The 18,350-nt window shown below is 39.1% G+C and overlaps 2 protein-coding genes across 7 annotated transcripts in view; one reads left to right on the forward strand and one right to left on the reverse strand.

The window, feature by feature from the left end:
* HVCN1 (hydrogen voltage gated channel 1) overlaps nt 1-8,124 on the forward strand; it is a 52,039-nt gene extending 43,915 nt beyond the window's left edge. For all 5 annotated transcript variants that reach the window (XM_007489845.3, XM_056821765.1, XM_056821764.1 and 2 more), the window contains 2 exons: nt 7,410-7,522; nt 7,637-8,124. In XM_007489845.3, coding sequence (XP_007489907.1) covers nt 7,410-7,522; nt 7,637-7,693 — 170 coding nt within the window. In that variant the 3' untranslated portion in view covers nt 7,694-8,124. The remainder of the gene's footprint in view (nt 1-7,409; nt 7,523-7,636) is intronic.
* Nucleotides 6,371-18,350, reverse strand: part of TCTN1 (tectonic family member 1) — a 31,921-nt gene continuing 19,941 nt past the window's right edge. Inside the window, exons 9-15 of one of the 2 annotated variants that reach the window (XM_007489841.2) lie at nt 17,449-17,574; nt 17,005-17,087; nt 15,765-15,905; nt 13,128-13,290; nt 10,678-10,803; nt 10,001-10,145; nt 6,371-8,084 (exon numbers count right to left, since the gene is read on the reverse strand). In XM_007489841.2, coding sequence (XP_007489903.2) covers nt 10,002-10,145; nt 10,678-10,803; nt 13,128-13,290; nt 15,765-15,905; nt 17,005-17,087; nt 17,449-17,574 — 783 coding nt within the window. In that variant the 3' untranslated portion in view covers nt 6,371-8,084; nt 10,001. Of the gene's footprint in view, nt 8,677-10,000; nt 10,146-10,677; nt 10,804-13,127; nt 13,291-15,764; nt 15,906-17,004; nt 17,088-17,448; nt 17,575-18,350 lie in introns of both variants that reach the window. The other variant, XM_007489840.2, reaches the window with a different exon arrangement.

Here is an 18,350-nt window from a genome sequence, read left to right on the forward strand (position 1 = left end):
ATATCTGAGTCACCCAGCTACCCCTAATCACTGCTCTAACTGTTCAATAACCATCCCTTCAATAATGCATCCTGGGATTCTGCCAGGAAACTGAAAGTCAAGCTCATTGGTCTACAGTTTTCAGAATTCCATTCTCTTCACTCTTTGGAAAATAGGGACATTTGCCCTTCTCTGGTCTTAAAGTACCTCTCTTGTCTTCCTTAATTTTTTTAAGATCATTAGCAAGTGGTTCAACAATCACATCTGCCTTTTCTTTGACTGTCCTATGACAGAGTTCAACACACCAAGTGACCCTAAACTGCCGGGAGCCATCAAAGACCACACTGCGTGGTGGGTGACCGTGTCAAACAGCGTGGTCTTTGATGGCCCCAGCACTAAACTATCCTCCTAATTACCTTTGCTATCAATCCCCCCTAACCATTCCCCCCTTTTCCCTTACCTGTCCAAAGGTCATTCTCCTTGGCAGAGAAAACAGAAAAGTCAAACCCCACTTTCTTTCTGGTTTTCCTTATCACCCTTCCATCCATTCCCAAGCATTTTTTTATTCTCTTTTCCCCAACATAGCTTTGAAGGAAACTGACTTTTTGTCTTCAGTCTTCTTTGCTAACATCAATTCATTCTGTTCTTTAGCAACCCTGATGCTCTTATGGGATCAATGCAATAATATCCTTATACTCATCTTATTCCCTTGCCCTTGTTTCCATCATATATATTATATATATATATATATTATATATATGTATGTATATATAATATGTCTTTTAAAGATTTAAGTTATTGGAGGCAGCTAGGTGACTCACTGGATTGAGAGCCAGACCTAGAGACGAAAAGTCCTGGGCTCAAATCTAGCCTCAGACACTTGCTAGCTGTGTGACCCTGGACAAGTCACTTAACTCCCACTGGATAGCCCTTATAGCTCTTCTGCCTCGGAACTAATACACAGTTTTGAATCTAAGACAGAAGGTAATTTTTTCATTTGATGAGCCTTTTGAAATACATCTTTTGAACAAGGAATATCTTGTTCCTTTTAAATAGAGAATGTGTATATATATATGGATGATATATATATATGTATGTATATACATATACATATATATATATCCTTTCAGAATTATATTCTAAGTCATTAGTTCCTTGCACTAAGCGATGCCCAATGGCCTAGGAGGTCAAATTTGCCTTTTTCTGTAAGGATCTCTAGTTCCCCTTGCTTGTTATCCAATCTATACATGGTATAAAGCTAAGTCTTTCTTGAATCTTTACGTCCTGTGAATTTCTGGACATTTGTGCTCTTCATCTTCCTACAATGCAGTTACTTTCCATGGTATCTGGGTTGGTGGATACGTAATCGTTTCCCTGCCTCTTCTGTGTCAGCTTCAAGCTCTTTGGATTCCATTTTTATCATCCTTTTCACTTTCAGTTTAAAACAAGCTAAGTTTTCCACTACATATAGCTCCTAAGAAGTAAATGACTATGAACAGATCTGCTTTGAAAAGGGCTTTTATCACCTTATTTATATTTCAAGCATGAACAATTTTACACCTAGTTAGCTTTCCTCTGGAACCAAGACCGGTCACTGCATTTCATCTGACTTTCCATGTCTTTTTAGAGTCATTTCCATTTTTGTCATAATGGTCACTGTGCCTGTTCTGCTTTCTTTACTCCATATCATTCCACACATCTTCCTGAGTTTCTCTAAATTCTTATATTCATCTTTTTTACATAATCTTCTATTACATTAAAGGGCAGCTAGGTGGCTTAATGAATTGAGAGCCAAGTCTAGAGACAGGAGGTCCTGGGTTCAAATTTGACCTCGAAGACATTCTAGTTGTGTGACCCTGGCCAAGTCATTTAACCCCAATTACCTAAACCTTACTGCCTTGTAGTCAATACCTAGTACTGATTCTAAAACAGAAGGTAACAGTCTTTACTATAATCTGTTACATTCATAAATCACAATTTCTCCCAATTTATGGCATGTCCAATTAGCTTTGTTTTTCTGCAAGTACAATAAAAACATTTCTATGAATATTTTTCTATATCTGGTAGTCAATCAGCAAACATTTGTTGTGTCTACCATGGGCCAGTCCTTCTCCTAAGGAACTTATTCTCTACTGTCAGGATAAGTAAATTCAAGAAATATAAAAAGTAAAAATAAAGATAGTGGGGCAATCCAGAAAGACTTCTGGAAGGAGGTAGCACTTTTGTTAAACCTTGAAGGGAATTGTGGGTTTCAAGAGGCAATGGGATGGGGTAGCTAGGTGGCTCTGTGGGAGGTCCAAGTTTCTAATCTGACCTTAAATACTTCCTAGTTTTGTGACCCTGGGCAAGTCACTTAATCTTTATCTCCTAGCCCTTACTGCTCTTCTGCCTTAGAACCAATATACAGTATTGATTCTAAGACGGAAGGTGAGGGTTAAAAAATAACAAGAGAGGAAAGATTTTCCAGGAGAAGTTGGCCAAGAATGTAAAAAACTCTTTGGCCCTCAGCCAAATAATAAATGGTCTAAAGATATGAATTGTCAGTATTCCAAGGAGTAAATCTAAGCTATTAATTGCCGTGTGAAAAAATGCTCTAAATCAGTAAAAACTAGAAATGAAAATTTAAATCTTACTTAAAAAAAGTAAAATGACAAAAGCTGGGAAAAGGTTCTTTAACATATCATTAGTGGAGTTATGAATTGATTTTGACATACTAGAAAGTAATTTGACACTGTTTCCCCCCCCCCCCCCAGCTATTAAACTGTGCATTCCACTGACATGGTATATCCTCCCAGAAAGATCAGACATGAAAATGTCCTATATATAAAATTATTTTAAAACAGCTATTTTTCCCTATGAAAGCAAAGAACTGAAAACTAAGGGGGTACCCAGAGACTGGAATATGGATGAGCTAATTATGGTATATGAATGGAACGGAATGTTATTGTGCTGTAAGAGATGATAAAGAGGATGGTTTCAGAGAAACTTGGGAAGACTTTTATGAACTGATGCATAGTGAAGTAGGAAGAACCAGGAGAACAATTTATATAGAACACTGTAAAGTCTAAACTTTGAAAGACTTAATGATCTGATAACTGCAATGACCAGCTCTTATTTGGCAAACCAAACAGTGTTGGGCACTGCATAATATAATTCCAGAAGACTCAGGACAGGATGAAGAATGCTGCTCATCCTCATGCAGACTGAGACATGTTTTTTGGACATAGCCAGTGCAATAATTTGCTTAGCTGACTAGGCCCATTTCCTTTTTTTTTATTTTTCCCCAATTACATGTAACATTCTTTTTTATTTTAATTTTCAGTTCCAAATTCTCTCCCTCCCTCCCACCTTTCCTCCTCTCCTTGCTCCCTGAACCAGTAAACAATCTGATATGGATTTTACCTGTGCAATCATGTAGAACATTATTCCTTATTAGTCATGTTGTGGAAGAGAGCTAGAACAAAAAGGAAGAAGCAAGACATTAAAATAAAATGTTTTGGTTTGCATTCAGACTCCATCAGTTCTTTCTCTGGAGACAGTTGACATTTTTCATCATGAGTCTTTGAGATTGTCTTGGTTCCAGGTTTTTATGAAATCATTCTGCTCATCATTTCTTATTGCACAATAGTATTCCATTACACTCTGCCATTCCCCAATTGATAGAGATCCCCTCAATTTCCAATTCTTTGCCACTATAAAAAGCTGCTATAAATATTTTTGTGCACAAATGTCATTCCCCACCTTTTTTTAATCTCATTGTGATATAGACCTAGTAGTGGTATCACTGGGTCAAAGAATATATATAGTTTTAGAGCCCTTTAGGTATATTTCCAAATTGCTCTCCAGAATAGTTGGATCAGGTAACAACTCTACCAACAGTGCATCAGTATCCCAATTTTCCTACATTCCTTCCAACATTTATCTTTTTCCTTTTTGTCATATTGGCCAATCTGATAGTTGTAAAGTGGTACCTCGGAGTTGTTTAATCTACATTTCTCTAATCAAAAGTTATTCAGAACATTTTTTCATATGACTAAAGTTAGCTTTGATTTCTTCTTCTAAAAACTGCCTGTTCCTATCCTTTTGACCATTTACCAAGAGAATGACATATTTTTATAAATTTGACTCAGTTCTTTATATACTTGAGGAAAAAAGGTCCTTTATCAGATACTTGCTATAAAAAAAATTTCCCAGGTTTCTAGTTTTCTTCTTATTTTAGTTGAATTGCTTTTGTTTGTACAAAACCTTTTTAATATAATCAAAATTATCCATTTCACATCCTATAATGCTATCTTGTTCAGTCACAAATTCTTCCCTCATCCATAGATCTGATGGGTAAACTATCCCATGCTCCCTTAATTTGTATGTATCATCCTTTATGTGTAAATCAGGTCCACATTAACCTCATCTTGATATATATATATAGATATAGATAGATATAGATATAGATATATAGATATAGATATATATAGATGTATATATAGATATAGATATAGATATAGATATAGATATAGATATAGATATAGATATAGATATAGATATAGATATAGATATAGATATAGATAGTGAGATGTTGGTCTATCCCCAGTCTGGGCCTTAACCATTTTCCAGTTTTCCCAATAGTTTTCCTCAAATAATGAGTTCTTGTCCCATAATTTTAGATCTTATATCAAACATTAAATTATTGTTGTCATTTATTACTAGGTATTGTATACCTAATCTATTCCACTGATCCACCGCTCTATTTCTTGGCCAATACCAGATTGTTTTGATGACCACTGCTTTGTAATACATTCTAAGACCTGGTATTGCAAGGCCACCTTCCTTCACATTTTTTTCACTGATTCCCTTTATATTCTTGACTTTTTATTCTTCCTGATGAATTCTTTCCAATTCTATAAAATAATTTGGGGGCAGTTTGATTAGTATGCATGCCTGTTTCTCACAATAGTTTTGTTTGTTTACCCTGGCATTCCCATAAGCAGAGGGGTGGTAAGGAACGAAAATAGATTTTTGTTCTTAAAAAAAAATTAAATTCTTTGACACTTGTCTTTGAGAAGTTAACGAGAATGAAGACCAGAAAAGATCATTTGATTTAGCATAACTGATAACTGATGACCTTAGAGAGCAGTTTTGGGTAAATGGTAATGAATGAAGCCAAACTACAAGAGGGTAAGTAAGAAATGGAGGAGAAAAAAAATAGAAGCCTTATGCTTTTTCTAAGAGTTTGGCTATGAAACAGGGAGAGACACAGTATCATAGTTTGAGAGGACAGTGGAGTCATGTAAAGATTTTTTAAGGATAGGAAGATGTCTATAACAGCATGTTTATAGTCAGGAGAGATGGAATTGATATATAAAAGATAGGAAATTTCAGAGGAGGGGGAAGCTAAGTGGCTCAGTAAATTGAGTCAGGCCTAGAGACAGGAGGTCCTGGGTTCAAATTTGACCTTAGATACTTCCCAGCTATAGCTGGACAAATCACTTAAGCCCCATTGTTTAGCCCTTACCATTCTCCTGTCTTGGAACCAATACACAATATTGATTCTAAGTCAGAAGTAAGGGTTTAAAAAAAACTGTGAGAGAGAATGACAGAAGAGGCGAGGCCCTAGAGATCGGAGGGGTTGTAGTCAAGGGCACAAGTGGAGGTATTGGTATTACAAGAATCACCTTGATCACTCAGACTGGAGCAAAGGAGGGGAATGGGGCGAATGATGTGGAGGTGATTTGAAGCATTATTAGAGAAGCAGCTCGTGACAACTTCAGTTTTTTCAGTGAAGCATGAGATAAGGCCTACTGAGAGGAAGGGGAAGAAAAGTCTGCTTCAGTAGTTTGGGGAAGACATGTTATGGGGAAAATCATAGAAGCCAACTGCGAAAAGTAAAAGAATTGGTCAGTGCCAAGTGAGACCCCAGCTGAAATCGGATAACTTGCAGAGTACCCAGTCAGCACAGTTGCATGGCTTCCTCCAATGGCTTTTTGCAACTTGAAATTAGGAGTGTTTTTTTTTTCTTTTTCAGGCTGAGTGGTGCTAGGTAACTTGCCCCAAGGTCACACAGCTAGGAAGTGGCTGAGACAGCATTTGAACTCGGGTCTATCCTGCCTCCAAGTCCTACACACTATCCACTAGACCACGTAGATACTTTGTTGTTGGGGGACCTTTCTTTCTGATCTCCTTAAAAATATCTGCCCTGGATTTGGGTCAAGTATTTAATATGTAACTTTGCATCTTCCAAATGAGTCCCAATTCAGAACCATTAACAGTGTGTTATTTGTGCCTGTCTTCCCACAGCCCCTCCAACAACTTTGTCAGTTTGATACATGAGGCAATGCCTCAATTACTTTAATTTATATTTCTCCAATTAATGATTGAACACATTTTCCCCACATGGTTGTTGTTAGTTTACTTTTATTCTTTTGAGAACTTCTTGGTCATATCCTTTGACCATCATCTATTGTGAAATATATTGAATCGTATATTTGTATCCTGTATATCTTGGATATGGCCTTTTGACAGAGATCTTCCCCTGAATAACACTTTTTCTTATCCAAAATTGCATAGATAGATGGAATTTGTGCAAGACCTTCTAAAATTTTACCCAAACAAAACTGTCTACTTTGACTGTCCATTCCTTGCTGGGTCTTGGATTCTCCCAGTAAACAGAGTTGTGAGAGGTACCTCCTCTGTTCTGTTCTCTAAACTTCTGTTACAATCTATGTTTTTATGTTTAAGTCGCTTGTTCATTTGGAGTTTACTGTGGCACACAGTGTAAGTTGTTTGGATAAAAAAATTTATTTTCTGCCAAACAGCTCTCCAGATATCCCAGCAGTAGTTGGGGAACAGAGAGTCCTCTTCCCCAAGTAGTTTACATTCTTGAGTTAATCAAACACCAAGCTGTGTTCATAGGCCTTGCTTGCCTGATCCGCTAGTGATATAATTTTAGCAACCTCTCAAACCCTACAAGAAGAAGGGGATGAATTCACACTAGACACAAAGCATATTCTTGAAAAAGCTTTGTCCGGTCAGCTCAAGTTGAATGAAACAGGTGTCAAAACTATAAGTTGGACACTCCGAGTTTCAGTTCCTGTAAGTAGACTTGAGAAAACTAAACTCCCAAAAAACTACATTGTGTGTTAGCCTGTGTGGATGGCGGAATTGTGATGAGGTTGCAAAAACAGTGCTAGGCTTCAGTCCACCTGGGTTTCTGTCTTGGCTCCACTAGCTGTGCCCAGGATCACAACAGGCAAGTGTCTTGGATTCTCACAATCAGTCGTCCATTTTGTAAATGTGGCACCTCACCCCTGCCCTATCTATCTCACAGGGCTGATGAGATGTTGTAAGCAAAGTACTTTGTAAATCAGAAATCAAGCATAAAGGATGCATTCTGTTAATGCCCAAAGTCACCATCTGGCCCTCTGAATTATTTTTAGGCATAATTATTTCAGTCAAGACACGTTCTGAACGACAGCTCTCGAGGCTGAAACTGATTAATCATCAACTGGCCACTAAAATTCAGCATCTTGAATTCAGCTGCACTGAGAAGGTAAGATGAATGAATGGGAGTCTCAAGTAAGATGACTGAGGGCCTCAACAGTAACTAGGCTTAGGAGCATCAGGGATGTCCAGAATATAAAGTCGATCTTTGTTTTTGAAACAGGAGCAAGAAATTGAAAGACTTAACAAACTCTTAAGAGATCATGGACTTCTCGAGTAGCTGGACCAGGCAATATTTGCTTAGCACCATGGAGAAGAAATGTGTTGCTTGATGGACTGGCCTTGTGCACACGTCTGTGAAATACCCTGGGGGTCTCCAGGGTAATTTCTGGAAATGATCTGAAGCCTTCATTTTACTCATTCTCAGGTCTGATGATATCCAGATGTTACATAGTTCCGCCTTCGAGCGATCTTTTTTCCTTAACGTGATGAGAGTTCTCTTTGTCCCCAATGTTTCATAAGCTATGTTTTCTCCTCTTCCCAACTCTAACCTTGCTTGAAAATGATTGCTCTAGCTGGACGAGTTTGTATAAAATTTAATTTTGCCAAATGTACACTTTCAAAATTGTTTTCCACATATTTCAGTATTACATTCCTTAGCTATGGACATTCTAAAAGACAAAAGCAATAAAAAAATTATCTTAGGCTCCAGGCCATTGTAGGAAGGCTGTTTTATTCATGAGCAAGTGTGTCCTGCTGCTTACAAGTGAACCCCTATAATTTGGGCCTTTCCATGAACGTTGCCCAAAACCCCTCTATAGCAACCAGCTGCAAAAGGCAGACTGCATCTCATTGTATTTATTTATGCCTCCATCTGACATTTTCTGAAACTACCACACAATTAATGTATGTGAGAAGCTGCCTGGCTTGCTCGAGCCCTCCCTCTAGAAGCTCTTGTTACAATAGTGATGAATTCTAATAATCCACCTCCATTCCATAGCAGCCCAGGAGTGTTCCTGAGCTTGGCTTGAGATGGCACATAGCAATTAGACACAAGACTACACTGCAATTAATGGAATATTTGAAGAAGTTGCTTTTCTTTAGCCTTTGTATTCTACTTCTAACATTTTTGTATAATATTTTACTATTTTTGCACTCGTTTGCATGTGGAATGAAAAGGAAAGAGAGCCTAATTTGAATAGCTATTGCTTTTAAAATAATTTTAATATGGAAGCAGTGGGATGAATTAAGTGGTTGGATTTCCTAGGGAATAAAAGAAATACACATTTAAATGGCAAGCCCTGTGCTAAGCACTTTAAAAATATTCTCTCATCTGATCCTCATAACAGCCCCGGGAAGTCTTGTTATTCTTATTTTATATTGTTATTTTTCTTTTATGGCTGAGGAAACTGAGGTAAAAGGTTAAATGACTTGGCCAAGGTCACCCACGAGGCCACAGTTTAAAGTCTTCCTCAGCCAGCACACTACCCAGTGTACTGCCAGCTTGCCTCTGTTTATGACAAACCTACCAAAAGGTTTGTCCTAAATCTGTTGCTTTACTATACTGAGTGACTTACTTCCTCCTTCTGCTTTGTTTGAATATGAAGGTAAATGCTGGAGGGATGGGCAGGCCCAAATAAGGGTGGCAGAAACTCAGAGGTCATGTGGCCCAGCATCTTGGACAGCTGGTCAACCAAGCTTTGTTTTTAATGCCTCCACTAAGGGGGGAGCTGACAACTTTCCAAGACAACACATTTGTGGACACTTGATTGTTTGGGAAGTTAACTTGGTATTGAACCAAGATCTACCTCTATAACTTCCACCCATCCATCCTCATTTGACCCTCTGAAGCCAAACTTGAATCTCCTCCTACAGAACAATCCCTTGGACATTTGAGGGCAGTGATCAGATCTGTGCCTCTCTCCAACCTCTCCCAGGCTTCTTCTGCCTGGGCCTCTGACCACCCGTTTGCCATGGCCTGACCAGTGTCACTTAGACATTCTTGTTCTGGCCTGTAAACATTCCTACCAGAGGGTTCCTGGCCAAGGCAGAGCCAAGTCTCCCTCCTGCGTGCTTCATTGGTGTCGTTCCAGGACTATTTGGGGAGTCTGAAGCAAACCTGTGATTTCACTGGTGAGGGGAACTCATGCTAAGTCAGTCCTCACTCTGCCACCTACTGTTGGTCTTGGGCTTCTGAGAGATGATGTCATTGGTCATGGTCAGAGAGCTGGGATGTGTCTGAGCCCAGGGCCTGAGTGCAGGCCTTCCTGCCTCAAAGGCCTCCTCTCTGTCATATACCAAACCGCCTAAAGGAGATCCCTTGGTGGGGAGGGCAAGGAAGGGGAGGAGGGGAAAAGAGAAAATAAATCTTGCAAGCTTTTTGGACCTCCACACTTGCCAAAATAAAGGAATGCTCGGGGAGCAGCAAGTAAAAATATTCTAGAAGAGGCCAAGGCAGAAGGACGTCTAGGAATAGTATGGGTCTCCAAGTCATGGGGGGTAATCATTGGCCCAACATTCACTCAATTCTCAGGGCTAAAATACTTGGCACGAGCATCGGGATTTTCTTATTTTAGTATCTACTTACGTCAAACAAATGGAAAGAAGAAATTGGAGGGCAGGCGGGCATCAATGGTTGGCTGAGCTCTATAACCTGCTTTTGCAGGTGCAGACACGTCAACAAATCTAACCACAGTAGTTACATGAGTCACAACTTTATTTCTTGAGTAAGACTGTAATAAAAAAGTAAGAGTTACAAGTCACAGATATCCTATTGGTTAGTTATCAGGGTAACAGAGACTGGGACACTTTCATTTTGTTCTCAACTCATTCATTGGCTCACAATGTAAATCTGGATAAGAAATATAATTTTTATTGCCTCAGTAGAACTATTAAAATAATACCTCTGATAGGTTAATAAACCAAAAAAGCATTCTGAGGATACAAGTTGAAAGGGAAAAATTTCTTTCTCAGAGTTTCAATGACTCAAACATTAGGTGTGTTTGAATGCCTACCTGAATGTTCAAAAAACAAAAACTTCTTTTTAAGAGTCATATATGTTGTCCATGTGAAAAAAAAACATTACTAATGAAGATTGCTCCCCTCCCCGCCAAGAAAGAAGGTTTTAAAAAATAACTGTTTTTGAATGCTCAAGCAGGAATAAACACATAGGAATCATTTTCATATCTGGGCAAATATCCCCCTGTGATGTCCATGTTCTGGAATTGTGTCCTCTAACCCTCTTTAAACAAAGATTAGTCATACCTGGGGAATAGAAGATGAAGTCATTTTGGCTGTAACACTGATTATCTTGGCTTGTGGGTTTACTAAGGAACCAAACTTTGTCCAACTCACTTTTATATCCAAGGCCACTGGAATCACACAAAGATCCTGGAAGAGTAAAAGGCCAATCTTCCATTATTCCTTGGAACCATTTTCCCACACCCAACAAAATCTAAACTGCAGTTTCACTTTTTGTTTTTTACATCAATTGTGTCATCTAGATACTGTTCTGAGCAACAGAGTAAGCAATTTCTAGATGCTGAGAGATGACAGTCTAGAAGGCAGCATTTCTACTTTAAAGAACTCCAGGTACCCAAAATATCTTAACAGTAAGGGTACTCATTTATAGATACCCTTTAGATTCTAAATAAACAATCAACATTTGGCCTCTCTTTGCAACTTAGAGGAACTCACTTAGTTGTCCTACAGTTTAGCATCTCTTTAAAATGGAAAAATCCTCTCTGGCGGGAAAATAATCTCAGAAAGAGCTGACAAAGGCAACATTAGTAGAATAGGTAGAGAGGCAGACTGCTGCATAGAATGATGTCACGTGATACTAGTAGTACCCTTGACATTTTCCAACGTGCTTCTGGATCACTTATCTCCATTTATCCAGGGAATGTGTATAAGTAGTGTAGGCACCTCTTTCCCTTGCAAAGATGGTAACAGTTATACGAGGGAATTCAGGAAAAAACTGTCACCACCATCTTCAAGATCTCCTCTTAGAGATGGGTGAAAAGGGATAGAGAAAAGAGCAGAGAAAGGAGCTATATTTCAGCCCCTGCCTTCAATGCCTCTCCAAGGCCTCAGAAATCCCAGAGCTCTGCCCAGCAGCAGGAGCCTGGAGATCCCTGGGGTCTGGGGCTCTCTTTGGGTTGAACTTGCTGCCAAAGGAGCTTAGCACACTGATAAACTAACAAGAGGACCACCTCCACTAGCCTCGATTCAGGGTTCTCTGTTCTGTGCTTCTTAAAAGAAAAGCAGCAAAGTTCCAAGTTTGTGAGATCATCAGAAACTAGCAAAGAGGCAACCAGACATGGAAAACTGTGGCCCAGGCCTCTCAACTTCTCTACTCAGCCTACAGTTCTCTTTTAGCGGAAGGAAAAACTATGTGTACTTCCTCTGTTTTTTATTTGCCCAACTGACCTAAACAGCAAAGACAAGTCAGGATGAAGTGTTTCTTGGAAGGATGGCAAGAGAAAATCATCTCCAAAAGGGATGCTGAGCACTCCAATCTGAGCTGGCAAATGCTATTGTGCTATAAATAGACTAAGCTGTCCAAGACAATCTCCCAAGAGAAGTGGTGCTGGCAAGACTGGCCTCTTAGGCAGAGATAGACGACTTGTCTCCAGTGACAGAAGCCCACTCACATTCTCTACAGCTTAGACAAAGGGAAAAAGTGGGCAGGAGAAGAATCACATGGACTCAATCCCATTAAGCTCACTGGGAGTTCTGGATAAGAAGTGCTCAGTGTGGACTGCATCTATAAAGATGTTCTACAATTGTTTACTGATGGCATGACATATAGTGGGTAGAACATTGGATTTTAGAACTAGAAGACTCCTGGATTCAGTCAGTCAACAGGCAAGTATTAAGGGCTCCCACTGTCCCAGACTGCTAAAAGTGAGGGATAAGGAAGACCACTTGTTTTGAGCATGACTTGGAGCAAGTAATGCTTAAATTTACTCAACCTCACTTTCCTCATTCATAAAATGGAAGAAACAATTTCAAGTCCAATTCTAAATCCTGTGACCCTGTGATGTTTGTTTTGCTGACCATATAGACCTCTGGGTCCCTTTGAAACAGTCTACATATTATAAAAATCAGAGCTAGAAGAAAGAAGTCTCCAAAGCTTAATCCAACTTCTACTGTCAGAAAAGAAGTACTTGATTAATATCATACTTAGGAAGGGACAGCTAGATAGCTCAGTGGATAGAGAGCCAGACATAGAGATGGAACAATCTGATTTCAAATCTGACCTCAGATACTTCCTAGTTGTGTGACCCTGGGCAAGTCACTTTACCCCAATTGCCTAGCCCTTATTGCTCTTCTGCCTTGGAACAGATACTTGGTATCAATTCTAAGAAGGTATAAGTGTTTTTTATTTTGCTTTTTTTAAAGATCATAGGTAGGAGGCAGGGCCAGGACTAGAAACCAAATCAAGTTTCCCAATTCCCACTTCGGTATACCTTTCAGTATACCACACTCACTGTCTCTCCCAAAATCTTTTCCATCCTCTCATGGATTTCCAGCAAGGGAGAGTAACAGTGGGACAATTGTTTAAATATATCAGTGTTTCTGTTTTTCTGGAGCTTCATCCAAAATCTTTTCTCTCCAGGAAAGGCAAGTATTCAGCACCTGCCTGACATATTAAGGCAAACAAACAAACAAACAAATCAAAAGTACCTCCAAGATCTACCAACTATCTTTACCTTTTTTTTTAGAATCTCAGTGGTGAACTGGACAGGCACCCATTCTCCACTATTCTGGGCCAGAGAATTTCCAAAAGAGAATACAAACTCTGGGAAGTTTTGTCCCTTCAGTAAATGTGTCATCTTTTCCACAAGTTGTTGGCATTTGGTATTTGTCGTCAAGCTTTCAGAAAGAAAAACAAAACATCAACCAGATGACAATTACTTAAAAAAGCATGTTGACAGCCTCTTGCTCTTCTGCCTCTCTCTCTCCCTCTGAAAAGGAGAACCAGTGGATGAAAGTCACTAACTTTGCTTCTCAGTGTAAAATTTAAGCTCTAAGCATTTGACTTCAGAGAGATGTCTGGAGCAGCCAAGGCCAATTTGTTCTCTTTGGGGTGCTGAATCATTTGAAATTCAGGGGGGAAAAAACAGAAAAAAATTGAGGGCAGGGAAAAGATTTTCTGTGAATTCACTTCAATTTTCTCAAATGTGGGATATACAAATTTTCCCATTTTTTAATTAGTGAATTACAAACAGTTGCTGTATTTTCCCTAAAATTTTATCAATTCATCTAAGACACTTCAATGAATATATGAAAAATAATTTATTAAATACCAGCTATGTGCCAGGCTCTGAGACTAATAATACAAAAGTGACCCTTCTCTCAAGGAAATTACATTCTAAAAGGAGGAGACAAAATGCATATAGGAAATGGTATCCAGGGAAGAGGAGTTTTAGTCTAGAGAATCACAGGGATTTTAGAGTATCCATCAACAAACATTACATAAACACTAAGTGCATTGAGAATAAAACGAAATCCATAAAACAATCCCTACCTTACCCTCAAGAAAATAATATTCTAAAAAACATCCTGAATCTCTCCTCCAGGTCACAACCAAACTCCATGAAAAAGCTGTCTAATCTTACTGATTCCTCTCAATCACTCTTTGATCCTCTGCAACCTGTCTTCCAATCTCATAACTTAACTGGTATCGCTCTCTCCAGAGTTATTGAGGGCCTTTTCATGACCATAGCTGATGGCATTTTCTCAATTCTTGTTCTTCCAGACCTCTATGTAGCATTAAGCACTGCTCCTCACCTTTGTTCCTGGATGCTCTCCTCTTCCCTGGTTTTCAAGATGCTATTCTCTCTGGGTTTTCCTATAAACCATTCTTTCTCAGGTCCCTTTGCTGGATCAACGTCCATGCTATGCCTCCTACTGTGTGTGTGTACCCTGAGACAAGGTCCTCCTTCCTTTTTCTCTTTCTTCTTTCTTAGAGACCTTTCATTCACTCTCTTGATTTTAATTATTACTATCTCTGAAGAAAGCTTTTAGAGCCATCTCTAGTCTCTCCCCAGAAATCCAGGCCTATATCACCAACTGCCTATTGGACATTTGGAACAGGCTTTCCTAAAGACATCTCAAATTCAAGCTTTCCAAAACCGAATTCATTCACTTTCTCCCCAGACCCACCCCTCTTCTGAATTTTCCCAGTTTCTGACTTCCATTGAACCCACCACTCTTCCAGTCATCAACTTCACAACCTGAGAATAATCTTCCTTCTCTCATTCTACATATCAGATATCCCAAACTCGATCATTTCTACCTGTGTGACATTTCTTGTAAGGATCCCCACATCCTGTCCTCGTAGAACTCCAACCTCATTCACCCCACCCCTTCTCACCTGGCCTGTTTCAGTTATCTACTCATTGCTATCTCTGCCTCAAGGCTCTTCCCAATCCAATCTCTTCTCCATGCTGTTACCAAAATGATTTTCATAAAGCGCAGATCTAATCAGCAAACCTAGTGCCTCCCAGCTCCAAACTCCTCTGCTAGGCATTTAAAGTCCTTCACAACTGAACCATAACCTGCCTTTCAAATGTTAACATTTCTCATTTCCCATCACCTGTACTACACTCTAGCCAAACTGGTCAATTTGCCATTTATCCCATGGGGCAGCCCATATCCCAGTGGCAATACCTTTATCCCCCAAGCCTGGAATGCACATTTTTCTCTTCTGCACTTCTTCCTGTTTCCTTTAATGCTCTGCCAAAGCACCCTTTTCTGCATGAAACATTTACTTCCCCACAACTGGTTGTACTTTGTGTATACTCTGTATACACTTACAGCCTGTTGTCTCCAGTAGAATGTAAGCTGCTTGAATGTTTCATCTCTGTCTTTTTCCCCAGTGATTGGCACAACACTTGGCATTCAGTGCTTAATCAATGTGAGCGATTATCACATTATTTCCTGTAGCCATGGAGGTACTGATTCTTTTACTATTTCCCAGAGAAAGACCAGGAGATGGGAAGGGATGGGGATGGGGGGTGAGGGACTAAGTGTTAGTAAGGCAGATAACAAGATGCATGGTTGGGGGCCAGACACAGAGAATGGATGATGGATCTTCACCCATAGGGTGGTGTGACCCTGTCCTGGACAGGCTCAGATTTTTGATGGATAAGATCTTTAGGGTCCACTAGACAGAGGGATGAAACCAGAATCTACATTATGGATTTGATAGCAACAATTTGTGTTCAGAGATAATGGGTTTGATTTTGGGGGAACTTGGGGATTTCTTTTAGGATGGTGCCCAGAATAATATTATTAACTAATCATCAGAAACTTAATTGTTAAATGGAAGATTGTCCCCTTACGTGAGTGAGCAGCCAGAGATCATATTGTAACCAAATAGTATTGGTGTTCGAATTCCTTCTGCTGCTAAGCAGTCCTGCCCAGCGGTGTTCTGAAGGATAGTAAATTGTCTATATCTGTTACTACTTTGAATAACACCTAAAGTTCAGAGAGTTAAGAGAAAATATACTCAATGATAAGGATATATTGTAACAAGAGTTCACAGCTTTAGAGTGTTATGCAGTTACACGGTCACAAAATCTTATTTGTTAAACAGTGCAAGAATTATTATCCATATTTAACAGAAGTGGAAACTAAGGCTAAGAAGAGATGAAGACATTTGCCCTTCAAACACACTAAGGCACTATTGGCTAAGCTGTGAATTGGTCCAGTCATTCTGGAAAGCAATTTGGAGCTAGGATAAGAAAGCAGTAGGAAGGAGAGAACTATATTGAGAAATATAGGAAATACAAAACCAAAAGACAATAAAGAAAATAAAATTAATAAGTAGCAGAGCTGAGACTTGAACTTGGGACTTCTGACTTCAAATCTGATGATTTCTATACCAGCATGCCGCCATTCTAGTCCTGGGTAGAAATAATGGAAGTGTTCCCTCCACTCTGCATTGTCTCTTATACTACCTTTCAGGAAAGACAAAGCCACTCTTCTGTGCCTCAGGTTCCCCAGATGGACACAAATGTTTTAATACTTTCTTCAAGGCATGGGGAAAAGATCAAATAGTTCACTCAGTGTTAAATGCAGATCTCCATCATCCCTAAACCAGTTCCTAAATCTCTTAAGCACATTAGTACCCCAAGATTTAATGAAATAAATAGCACCTACAAAAACTCATGAAAGCTAACAGGTATTAGGAGACGAGAACAAGCTGTGTACCTAACATGTCAGACAAAGAGTCCTGTTCAGGTGACCCTTGTCCCATGGTCCTTCCAGTTTCTACAAGTTCCACAACCATCACATTATCGGCCACCATAGTCTCCGGTGTCTACAAACATTTTTACCTCGAGTTATAATTATCTGTTTACTAAAACATTTTCCACATATATATTACTTCACTCCAACCTCCAAAAGATGCACCTTATTTGTTGCCAGATCAGTAACTAAGGCAGAATTAGTTCAGTTAAATCCTAGTTGAGAACAAATGACCCCATTTCCCTAAATAGACTGAAAAAGATACAGAAGAGAAACAACAAAATCTCCAAATATTAGGAAAATTGATTCCTAGTAAACCACCAAAAAGGATATTCCTTATAAAATCCAGCCAATAATGGTAGCCCTGCAATATAACCCGGATTTCCACTGAGATGTAAGAATGGCTTAGCATTTTCCTGTAAGACAAAATATGACCAAGAAAAATTCTTATTTTTACTCATAAAAAGGCAGAAAAAATCAAAAGCTCTAATAAAGTCTAGAATATCAACCAATAAGATTTCCTCCCCCACATACAACTATAAATATAGTTTGTAAATGCAAGCACACATCTTGCTGTAAAATTACAAGCTCATAGTGTATGTTTGCTCACAAAAGAAAAGAAAAAGAAATGAGCACAATTCTACCATAAAGTTCTACCACAAAAGACTCCAGTACTCAGCACAAAACATGTTATCATGAGCACTTATAATCTTAATTCTTAAAATATGATGATTTTAATCACTTAGCACACATCTAGGTAAAAATAACAAAAATTACCTGAATAAAACTAACTTGAAATTGTTGTTGGATTGGAAGCATTGTGCTACTGACTACTCCAAGATGGAGATGGAGATTGGCTCCTGTGATTTCACCAGCCGCTGTGTAGATGATACTGTACTTTGCCTGAAAATAAACCACACACAGCATAGGGCCCCTTTCATGACTTTACTTTTAGAATCAAAAACTATATTAATAGAACTTTGAAACTTTAATCCTCTCATTTCATAGATGGGGAAAGTGAGGCCCAAGAGGGGCAAAAACCTGCCCAAAGGCACCCAGCTAACTTGTGTGACCTAGGGGAAGTACCCAAGTCTTTCAATTTAGCAATTATACTTAGCATATTGAAAAATCCAAAAGAAAAAAGAATGAACAAATCCTTCTCTGTCCCTACACTTCTTGGAAATCTATTTCTACACTCCCATCTCAAGTGGGTCATGAAATGACTGCTGATACAGGGATGCCACTCACATGATAAACAAGGATAAATACTAGTACCAAATCAGTACTGTGTCTACTCACTGGCATTTGCAGAACAGAATTAATCTCATCATTCACATTCTAAAATTTGCCATTCAAATCTAGCATTTTAAAAGCTGGAAACAAAATGGGACATGTTTAGGGCATAGTTGTGTACGTTCACAGCATTGAAAGGTAATGCAATAATAAATATGAAGGAGGCAGCTAGGTGGCTCAGTAGACAGAGCCAAACCTGGAGAAGGGAGATCCTGGTACGTTACCCAGGGCAGGTCACTTAACCCCAGCTGCCTAACCCGTAACATTCTTCTGCCATGGAAGAGATAATTAGTATTGATTCTAAGACAGAAGCTAAGGGTTTGTTATTGTAAATATGAAGCCTTTACAAAATGACCCAGTGTAAAGAAGGTAGAACCCAATGGATG

Source organism: Monodelphis domestica, chromosome 3 (assembly GCF_027887165.1).
Source record: "Monodelphis domestica isolate mMonDom1 chromosome 3, mMonDom1.pri, whole genome shotgun sequence".
NCBI classification, from domain to species: Eukaryota; Metazoa; Chordata; class Mammalia; order Didelphimorphia; family Didelphidae; genus Monodelphis; species Monodelphis domestica.